At 35.7% G+C, this 11,624-nt stretch overlaps 1 protein-coding gene across 6 annotated transcripts in view; it reads right to left on the reverse strand.

The window, feature by feature from the left end:
- LOC148950531 (uncharacterized protein CG43867) overlaps positions 1-11,624 on the reverse strand; it is a 355,819-nt gene that overhangs the window by 62,221 nt on the left and 281,974 nt on the right. For all 6 annotated transcript variants that reach the window (XM_089092459.1, XM_089092457.1, XM_089092460.1 and 3 more), the window contains 3 exons: positions 9,083-9,961; positions 8,214-8,298; positions 2,840-3,090 (listed from right to left, as the gene is read on the reverse strand). In XM_089092459.1, the coding sequence (XP_088948585.1) occupies positions 2,840-3,090; positions 8,214-8,298; positions 9,083-9,961 (1,215 nt within the window). The remainder of the gene's footprint in view (positions 1-2,839; positions 3,091-8,213; positions 8,299-9,082; positions 9,962-11,624) is intronic.

The following is an 11,624-nucleotide window of genomic DNA, read 5'->3' on the forward strand; positions in this document are numbered from 1 at the left end:
CGACTGGAATGAACTTCGAAAAGGGCTCATTCGATTGAAAATAGAAAGGGCTGATGCCCTTTTTAATAGTCAAAAGTGATTTGAGGGCAACTAATCCCCCTTCCACTCCCACCCTCCCACGCCCATGCTCCCACGCCAACCCTCCCATTTCTGCTATTTAAAATTCAACCAAATCAAAATAGCGTAAGGGTATCCAAACTCTCAGAGAAAGTAAACAGATTGCGAATGGTATCAAGTTTTCCATTTCAGGTCAACTAGAGGAAGTATGAAACTAAATTAAACAGTACTATTTGTGTCCTGATTTTAAAAAAAGGTGTATATTGTTAAAGATTGCTGAAAATTTTTCTCCAGCATACAAATAGTAGGCCAAACTATAAAGTCTTAAAAAACGAATAGATTTAAAGTATTATTTTCTTTTTCCCTGAAAAGACTATGTTAATATAAAACGAACAGAAATTAATTTAAAAAACTTTTTCCACAAAATTAGTTTTTCAAAGAAAAGTAAAGAGCTCCATTAAACAAAAAATGAGCAAAAATAAAATCAAATAATCTACCAAGCGTGAAACTACTACAAATCAGCATCGATAAATAAATGAAACCCAAAACGAACAGAAATTACAATAGATAACCGAGTTAAACTCAAAATGAGCAGAAATTAACATAAGTTGGGCGCAAAACGCCTATGCCTTCCCAAGGCTAGAACAAAATTTGCACTTCACTGAAAAAAATATAAATGTTTTTACTTTTATAACTTTAATAAATGAAATAATTTTAACATTTTGATTACAAAATATCAGTAGTAATAAATCAAATAATATTAAGATTTTGATTACTAAATATCAGTAAATGTATATTAAACTGACAATGCACATTCATTTGTATTTTTTTCAGCAAAGTGCAAATTTTGTTCTAGCCTTGGGAAGGCATAGGCGTTTTGCGCCCAAATTATGTTAATTTCTGCTCGTTTTGAGTTTGACTCGGCTATTTATTGTAATTTCTGTTCGTTTTGGGTTTCATTTATTTATCGATGCTGATCTGTGGTGGTTTCACGCTTGGTAGATTGTTTGATTTCATTTTTGCTCCGTTTTTATTTAATGGAGTTCTTTACTTTTCTTTGAAAAACTTATTTTGTGGAAAAAGTTTTTTAAATTGATCTTAGAAAAGTGACCATCTAGATACTCGCAAATGCAAATATGTATGCAATGACCTGCGTACTGGGGAGAATCTGCACAGGATTAGTGTTAGTCAGAATGAGCTTACTGTGGCATGCCTTGTCGAGTTTTCTGGGTCGATCGAGAAGAGTTATGTTTGCAGATTAGTTCATCAGAAACCTCTTGGTCTATATTGCAGAATTTTCTATTAATATATTGTATGTCTGAATCTGACAGGTGAAGGAAAAAGCGCAAAAGAAAAACACTTTCATTCCGCAAGTGTTTTACCCGCAAGTTTGAAAAATGAAACTTAACTGACAAAAAAGAGGCGCGTTAGTCAACCCCTCAACGTGAAAACTTTCATTAAGATAAGAGATTCAGTTTTAGGGAAAAAAAATAGTCTGAAAAAAGCTTGTTATCTGTATCTGTAGTGCGTGCTATTACAGCCCCCTCCCCCCCTCCTATGCAGAAGCTCCCAGCCCATCAAATATAGAACTGCAACTTAAACATAGACAAAGGGGCGAAATTAACACAGCATGAAAAATATCCCTATTTTAGTATGAAAGCAAAAGAGAAAGTCATTTAAAAAGCGTAACTTAACTGAGAAAAAAGAGGCGCGTTAGTCTACCCCTCAGCATAAAACTTACATTAAGATAGGAGATCCAGTTTTAGAAAAAAAAAATCTGAAAAAAACTTGTTATCTGTATCTGTAGTGTGTACTATTACAGCCCTCCGTATAGAAGCACCCAGTCTATCAGACATAGAACTGCAACTTAAACATTGACAAAGGGGCTAAATTAACACAGCATGAAAAATATCCCTATTTTAGTATGAAAGCAAAAGAGAAAGTCATTTAAAAAGCGTAACTTAACTGAGAAAAAAGAGGCGCGTTAGTCTACCCCTCAGCATAAAACTTACATTAAGATAGGAGATCCAGTTTTAGAAAAAAAAAATCTGAAAAAAACTTGTTATCCAGTTATCAGACATAAAAGCACCCAGTCTATCAGACATAGAACTGCAACTTAAACATTGACAAAGGGGCAAAATCAATACAGCATGAAAAATATCCCTATTTTATTATGAAAGCAAAAGAGAAAGTCATCCAGATGCGTTTTTGGGAAGCTATGGCGTATCAAAGGAAGAAAAAGAGAAAATAAGAGGGGTTAAAGTTACTAGTCGACATTGATGGTCCCAACATCATGACTTCATAGCTCATTCAACTCTTTAACTGGAGTGTATGTTTGAAAGAGACATGCCTTCAGTGCGATTCTCGAAGCTTCAAAAACAGGGAAGGAGTGAGATCTTAAGCTTGAAAATCATTTAGGGGGATGATTTTATATGATAATCTTATGGTTTGTGGAATGGCATGGCAATTGGGAGGGCAGAGGTGTGCCAATTCTTTTCCCCTCGATTTTTTGCCCTCTCCTAAATTTTCGAAAACACCTTTTCTTGGTATTTTCATTGTAAAATACCTTTATTTAGTATTTTAATTGAAGAAATCAATAACACAACAAAATTGCCCCCTTTCCCCTTGCAACAGACAGTTAAATTGTCTTTCCAAAATTTCTTTTCTGGAATAATAAACATTCAATTGTGAATCAATAGGAAAAAATTGCGCTGCTATTCAATCCCCCAACCCAAAAAAGCAATTAAAAATTGGTTTTGACTACTGAAGGAAAGCCCCTTACCTGAGACTTCCAATAATTCAGAACTCCATTTCTTAGGACAAACCATCGTTTCCTCCAGCTTTTTAGTTTTCCTCCCAGTTTTGTTAAATATCCTTCCTTTTCCAAACTATCCCCTCTTCCACTGTCATTACTGTTCGACGAATGGGTGGGCGTTACTTTCGCAACCAAAGCAACGCAGCTCTCGCTACCTACAGCGGCTTCGCCAGCATCAGGCGGAAGAGCGTAATCGTTTCCGCTTTCCATTGGTTCATCTATAAATGAAATTCTTAGTAAAAGGAAAGATAAAGAAAGAAGAAAAAAGAAGCAATCCTTACTTTACTCTTTATGTTCTGACTTGTTTTCAACTTAATTCAAAGTACAAAAGAAATGAAAATGAACCAAATATTGAGCATGAACCATGAGGTTTAAAATTCACAAAATGAGAAATATTGCATTATATCACTATGGAGATGGTTTTGGTGAACAATCCAATCAATGAAGGTTAAAGCCAGAGTGGATTATTCGAAGTTTGGCACAATAAAGGATTGATATCATAGAAAAGTTTCAAAAATAATTCGTCATCTAAATTCTCTAACGCAATTTTTCTCAAGTAGCCCTAAGTAATGATAATAGGATGAAAAAGAAACAATATGGAACCAGCCATGGGATATTTTTTGTCTATGAAGCTAAAAGTTTATTTTTAGAAACAAACGTTAATGTTTCTATGTCATATTTTATTTCTGAAACACAAAATATACGCTAGTTTTCTTGATATTAAATTTGTCCTGTTGCACCTTACTTTTCCCAAATTGTTGAACACTGGTGTTCAACAAATACGAGTTTCTTGAAATGCAATTTCTAGCCACAGGAGAATAACTGATAACTAGGAGAAACTTATTTCATAGTCTACACGCTAGCGTAGACTTAGGAAAGGACAACGCGTCTCTCCGTCAAATAGAATAAACGGTCACGCAAAGAGGGCTTACTCGATCGCAACTTCTTAAATCCAGTACCCTTTTTGAATAAAAAAGCAATCAGATAGCACCTAATCACCTTTTCGGCCTAAAAATACCTCCAAGGCCCAAAACAGTACCATATTTACTTTTCATAGGAACTATGTTAGCCAGAGCGGTTGAAAGGTCTCAATTTTTTAAGATTTTAGCATGCGTAACCAGGTGGCCCATTCTGACTTCCCACTTTCAAATATATGGTCACGCGGTACCTTTTTCAACTTGAGATCATACAGCCGACATTTAGGCATAGTATAGTTTTTTGTTTTAAAGTATTTTTTTGGTCATAAAACAGTTAGTGCTCTGTTACTTTGCAGAAGGGAAAGGAAATATCCGATGTGCATTTTAGGCAAAAGCGGTTCTTGTACTTTCAGCCCAAAGACAAAAGCATAAAAAATGAAATAAATAAGACTAATATCGTATCAACAGCTTTTATTACCATCTTTATTATTTTACTAAGGAAAACATGATGACATTGTTTTGTTCATCTCTCGTCAGTGTTCAATTTTCTTTCATTTTGGTAGTAAACAACTGAAACACGGAACAAAAGAACACGAAGAAGCACTTATAACAGACAGGAACTAGCCAGACGAATAACTAGCAGCAGTATCAGTGCACAATATGTTCATTAAAGAACTATCACAAAATTAATTCGTAAACCAATGTTAAAACGGGTACTCGTCCTTTAGCTTTTACATTTTTCTTTTTTTATACCGTTTCCTTCCGCCTACTTTTTCTTTGTCTTTTTCAATGTTTCCGGCAGCGAGTCTCCAAATTATTTCATAGGGCACAACGATATTTTCCTATTGCATAAAAATGCAGTGAGTGACATCCAAATTATAATCCTTTGATAATTACTTTCATAAAGAGAAATAATTTTTCTTTGCAGGCATAGTTTCCTCTCGTATAGTAGGTACAAAAACACGATAGAGATTGGCACTCAAGTAGTTATATAGCCATCTTTTAACTGGTGTCTCCCATTCTCTTTTTTTTCATTTTCACCTACTCTTTTACTATTTTAACATTCCAAATTAATTATATCAACAAGATTATATAACCCATGCTTCGGTGGTGTTTCCCATTCTCTTTTTTCATTTTCACTTTTTCTTTTACTATTTTAACATTCCAAATTAATTATATCAACAAGATTATATAACCCATGCTTCAGTGGTGTTTCTAGGCGGTGTTTAATCTAGGGCCAAACGAAAAGCAGGTCTTCGCCGAATAGGGTGGGAGGATGCCGTAAGGAAAACTTCAAGGGAAATTTAAACCTCTTGGGAGGACGTAAAGAAAGAGGCTTTGAACAGATTGGGATGGAGGAGCGTGCATAGCTGTGTGGGCCTCCGGCGGCTTGGTGTTGTAGTGAGTTGTTAGCAGTAGTAAGAGTAGTAGCATTTTTAACATAGTCGTTTAAATTATTTAGTCGCTATTTGGCGTTTCTAATGGAGGACGATTTGGTGTCTTCTTGTCTCCCGGTCATTGAGTCCCACCAGGGTACACTTTTTAAAATTGAAGCCAGCTCCGACAGGAATCAAATTTCGTTTCGAATCATGTGGTGGCAGAGCGGATTGATTCCCGCAGAGGCTGGGACTGTATCCCAGATGAGGAAGAAAAAATCTTGCATTGGAAGCCGCAAATAATTCTTGCCAATAAAAACAGTGTCGTTATCCGGATGAAGATTTGGTTTGCTTCTATTTTGGATTAGAGTTGAAAAATTTGCTTCTTATCCGTTTTTTTTTTTTTTTTTATGAATACAAGCTTAGGGCGAACTACCGGCTTCGGCCACACTTTCTTTAATGTTTGAAATATAAGTAGCTGAGCAAGGTAAATGAAATTTTGAATATTTTCAGGATTTGACATTCACACCGACCTCTCAAATTTTTACCCACCCCTCCTTCTACTACAGTCACTAATATATCAAAGGAAGTTTGTCTAGAAAGCCATTTTTGTGCACTGATAAGAATGCGCTATATCCGTAATATATTTCGGCAAAACGGGTAAAATATCTATATCGGTAACAATATCAATATAAGCATTTAGATATCCATTCAACGAAAAATATTTTCATTTCGAAAATATTTCAATTTTAAACAAGACAAAATAGAGAATTTTACTTTCAATAAGACGCACCATCCTGAATTCACATAGCGACGTCGTTACACCATTATTGCTTGACCAAATTCACAATCTTCTGTGAAATCTGAGCTTTAATATTTGTTATTAAAACTTATTTCAATTATAATTATAGTGGTTTTATAGCTCACCTAAGCTAAAGACTGTCAAGCAATATCTTCAATAGGATAAGTGCAATGATACTAGCAGGTCTCAAACTTTATTTATTTCATTCTCAAGCATTGTAACAAAGCTGATGTTCTCTATCCTGGTATATATACCCTAGAAATTAGTGCTTGAAAATACATAGTTATAGTTAATTTAATTAAACTAGCCTAATATAACACGTGTGCCTCAAGGCAAGCATTCAAAGAGAATTTAAAAAAAAACCGTTGGAAGGATAAAAAGTATAATGTCGATGATCCATTTTTTTTTCTAAATTTTAAGAATAGGAGAAAAAAATGTCCTTGTCCTTTTGGAGGGATCAATAAAAAATTTTCTTTGATGATGAATAGGATCATTTTTAGAAGATTTCAAGGTACATGAACGCTCAAGATTTTCATAAGAGCGAGACTCAAGAGACCACAGAAGAGAAGAAAGAGGTCAAGAGTCACAAGGCATCCACTCAATCGTGTTGTTAAAGAAGAAGTTTTAGTAGTTTTGCATTAGAGACCAAGTTTATCAAGCACAAATCAAAAGGAGAAAAACGGTAAACCAAAGTAGGTAAACCTAAGACCGATACCAAAGTCGGTGCTTTGGTATCTGGGTCGAGATTCTCAATTAAAGGTATCTAAAATGGGGTATGATGACTGCCAATTTCAGTGCCCTGAAAAATCAGGAACATAATTTAGATGACATTATAGTTCATCCACTAAGAACCGATAAGGATCATTACTTGCAAAAACCGTTTTGTTAGGGAAACATAAGTCAATAATAAAAAAGAAAACAGGGAACAAATATTCGTTTATGGTACTTCTCCACCCCCTTTCCCCCCAAGAGCCAGAAATGTGAAATCATAAGAATAAAACATTTGCGCGCGCTACAAAGTACCTGTAGTTGTTCTAGCCGAAAAAAATACTAGCAAATATTTTGTCCCGTTCCTGGGATCCTGACTAAAACAATTGTCAGAAACAATATACAATTTATTGAATTTCCTGGGTCCCAGAATTAGCAACCCGCTACCCGAGGTTTAGGTACTTGTGGGCCTCAAATTTAGTAGACTGTTACCCCGACTTTAGATCCCAATGAAAACTGGCCCGGATACCCAAGACTCAATTTTAGCGAGAACAGAAGACAAAGGCAGGACTTTAAAATTTACTCGATCAGCATTCCAGATACCCTTTTGAAAAGACTTGTTTTTCATTTTATAAACCTCCCAACTACCTCAGCAAAAATCAATTAGTTCTTTCCAATAGAGCGTGTGATAATATCTCAGCAATAAACTGGTTTGACTGGTTTTACCCCAATCCTGCTCAAAATATAGTGCTCATTTACCTAAATAGTTCTTAATCCATCACTTCCGAATACTACATCACCCCGCCCTTCCCCCGCCCCAGACTTAGGGTATTTGCTGATCTATTTTTCTATCCCTGGATGCTGGATCATAGTTCCTTTTCTTTCTTTTTTTCTTTGTAACCTCAACTAAAAGCCGATAAATGGCGAATAACATAAAAAAGCCACTTTGGCGCTTTATTTGAGCTTCTGCTGCCAACAACTTGCTTCTATGTCTGTGTCTAGTGAGGAGTAGCCCATGTATATTTACTGTTTAAAGTTCTCATCTAAGTACAACCGTCTAGTGCTAGACGGAAGGCAGGTCATCCGCGGTGTGGGTAGGAGGATCTCATAAAGAAAGATTTAAGGGAAATGATAACTTCCTATAAGGTGTAAGGAGGGAGACATTGATTATATTGAGATCGATGAGCGTGCGTAGCTGTGTTGGCCTCAGGCGGCTTGATGCTGCGGTGAGTTGTTAGTAGTAGTAAATTGTTTACATTATATTCTACTTCCTTGGTTTTAATTGGAGTAATTATTTTGTTCATGGGTTTGATTTTCTTTTTACTCTCTTTTGATTTTAGTTATTTTACTTTTTTTCCCATTTCCGTCTCAAATTGTTTTGGCTTAAATTGTCTGTCTTTTACAACGCTAAGAACACCTTGATGTTATGGAGGCATAATATTCGTTAGGTTATTTTCATATTTGTACTTTTTGCATTTTTTTTTTCACGATTTAATTCTTTAAATAAGTACAGAATCAATAAATAATACTTGTTTTACCTGCTTTCAGTTCAGGATGTTCTTCTCCATCCGACGAATCTGATGAGTCCCCAGTAAAAGGCATGGAACGTATTTGGCTAGCTCTCTAGAAAAAAAATAGTTATTTATTTTCAAAATAGTCTTTTTCAATGTTTTAGGTTTTTGTCAATGTTCAATAAACACAAAAAGATGTCTTTTCAAAAAGTCTAAAAGATGTCTTTTCAATACTGTTAACAAGGTAGGACACTTCACCCCCTCTCAAAATAGAAACAGGTGAAAATTAGAAGCAATAAAAAAAAAATAAGCTTTATAGTACCTATTGCAAATCGTTACATTAGCTCATTAGGAAGATTTCTTTTCAAAAAAAAAAAAAAAAAAAAAAAAAAAAAAAAAAAAAAAAAAAAAATAGCACGCTGACTATCAATACATATAACGTTTATAATCAGGTGATACCGGTGCGAATAATCTGAAAATGAGAAGTACAATACAGCTAGTGATTTATTAGATTAAATGGATGTACATAAGAGATGGGGACATAAGAGAGGGTGGGGGAGATTGACAATGAAAATCCAGGCCATGTAGGTAAAAATTGAAGGTATGACGCCCAAAATTACTGGCACTGTACTTGAAAGAATGGATACACATAGGGGGAGGGGAGGAATGAAGGAGGTCGGGGATTCTCCTAGATTGACCCAAAAGACCCCATTTCAAACCAATTGGTTGTCATTTTCAGTCACCCTCCCTGCTCTTCCCCAAAAAAGATACTCTACCAGCCACCGAAAGTCCGCAAGACTTAAACCTTCGTTGTTGCTACATGCTTATTATTAAAAAACAAGAAAAAAAAATGGTAAAAATTGTATATTAAAAAAAAAGAAGAAGATTGATCTTACGCCTTTAACAGTTGCATACACTGGCACGTTGATATCTTTATATCCACCTAAGACTGATACTCTACTAGTTCTTTGGCTGGTTGGAATTTCACAAACGTTTAAACCACTGGGAAGACTAAAGCCTTCGTTAGCTGTCTGATAGATCCTCGACTCCCATGAAGGACATCTATGCAAAGGAGGGGTTGGAGGTTTCACTTCACCAAAGTCAGGGTTCTTCTCCTTGGAAGGGGTATAAATTTCAGCATAATCATGAGTTTCATTAGTCATAGTTCGTTTAACTGCGGGGCAGACTCTTGGTGTCGGAGGGATATCATAGTCTTGATCTTTATTCACAATATTAGAGATAACACTGTCAATTACACGACCTAGCTCTCCCAATGGAGAGCCAAGACTATTATCATCTTCAATAATGTCATCACTAACACCCGACAGCGTATTAGCACTCTGGGGTTTACGGGCAAGTTGGGGTGTTTTAGGCACTTTTGTTCTAGGCGGTGGAACCGGCTTTTTAAGGAAATCTTCAGATGAAACTAAAGAATCAGATCCATCCGTTGGGGATTTCGGCGATAAACTAAGAGGTGTTTCAACATCTGCAGAGCCTGAATCAACGCGACTATCACGCGCACTTTTATTTCCTGCAGATAACCTATTTTCCGGGAAACGCTGAGACATAAGGGAGTTGACACGACCAGAGAGCCCGAGACCTGTCGTTTTCGGTCTTTTTTTGGTAGGATCCACTTCAGCGTACAAAATGTCAGGCCCAAGCCCCAAATCAGCTATTGCTGTTTCGGCGAGACGTGTAGAGAGAGCAATAACATCAAGGGCAGTACTGTCATCACTTGTTTGCTGGTCTCCATCCAGACTTCCACGTGATGAATCCTAAAAGAGGAAGAGAAATTTTGTTTTTTCTTATGTCTTTAAATCTCCACAAAAACATGCAGAAAACTGCACTAGCCTCATCAAAAAGTAGTCTAGTCACATGCAGACTAATCAGAGCAAAATAATCCAATAAGCGATCATAAAGGCTTCTTTCAATCCCGATAAAAATGAGAAGACATAAAGAGCATTTACAGTTAATATAAGTCTTTATATGCTCTTCCATATAAGTTATTATAAGATATGATTAATCCACGACTAGCAAGAATAGACTGAATTGGATAATCACATTATCACAGATATATTCTGAGATATAAAAAAAAAAAAAATGAAAAACAACAAAATACAAGGAAGAAAAGGGAGGAAACAAATATGCAATTATTAGAGGTATTCAAATGCTCCTCTAGGAGAGTGAATGTACAGCAGTATTTTGCAATACATAGGTTACCAATAGCTTATGAAGTTACCGAGAAGAAGCACAAGTGGGTTATCTAGATTATACTTTGTTATCAGATTAAGAAATTAGAATGTTGGATTACTTAAGAGAATGAAGGAGAAAAAGATGTGATAACAATTTGTTCATAGCAGAGGGGCACTCTTACTTCCTCTTTCGAGGGAATTCAATTCTTTTCAAAGGGAATGCCGCTAAATACCTACTTCATGACAATGCTTGGAACAAAACAGAAGAAAAGGAAGGAAAGGCTAGTAAAACTGCAATTAGTGAGCTTAATATGTCTTTTTGGGGGTTGTACTGTATCATTCCACAAGGCATATATTACTGAAAGATAGAAAATAATATTATAGTAGATTATACAGTACAAGGTATGGTAGATAGTACCGACACCATGCTTCGGAAAAGCATGTAAGTGATGTTCCAAACGTAATCAGATAATATACTACCTTCTTGACACATTCTGCGATTACTTACGGGAATAAAGCAGAAGGAGGAAGAAAGAAGAAGAAAAAGTAGTAACAATCGTAAGTGGAAGAGGTTTTTACATGCCTTTATAACTGAGTGGCTCTAAAGTGGTATTTCGAAATTTTCACAATAAAAATATATTACTGTAGTCTTACAAATATGAAACAGAAAGTGAATATTTTAGCTTTTCTCTGCAATCAAATTAACACACAATTCGATTTGAGGATTGCAATGAACCAAGAAGTAGGAAAAGTGTTTATAACTAGCGGGTATTTTTACATTCTTTTATGAAAGCTGTTATAAAACAGCTTTTTGCAAAAGAGTATAAACTATTCCTTAGCTGTTGCAGCTACTATTCTGTAATACACTATTACATTGCACACTTTTGAACGTTCTTAAGTGTCTGTAGCGCCAAATTACGGACGCAACTCCAGAAAATCTCTGGTGCCAATTTGTTGTTTAGTTTGCCATCCACTTGTAATCAACCTGGTCGGTCCCAGGCACATCCCATGCACTGACAATGACACAATGAAAAAAGAGAATATAATACTATAAGCACAAAAAATATCTGTTGTACCCAACAAAGCGTTATCAGAATTTCCAACTTTGAAACTATAGTCACTCAGAGGCATCAAAAAGATGGTCTAGCATTCAGGACAATTCAGTGCTCAAAGTTGGACTACGCTGTTTTTCAATTCCATTCATTTGAGTGACGTTCCTTAGTTTTACGGAAGCTAGAGTGGAAGT

This window comes from Artemia sp. Qi Xiang Cuo, chromosome 7 (assembly GCF_049724085.1).
Source record: "Artemia sp. Qi Xiang Cuo chromosome 7, ASM4972408v1, whole genome shotgun sequence".
NCBI lineage: Eukaryota > Metazoa > Arthropoda > Branchiopoda > Anostraca > Artemiidae > Artemia > Artemia sp. Qi Xiang Cuo.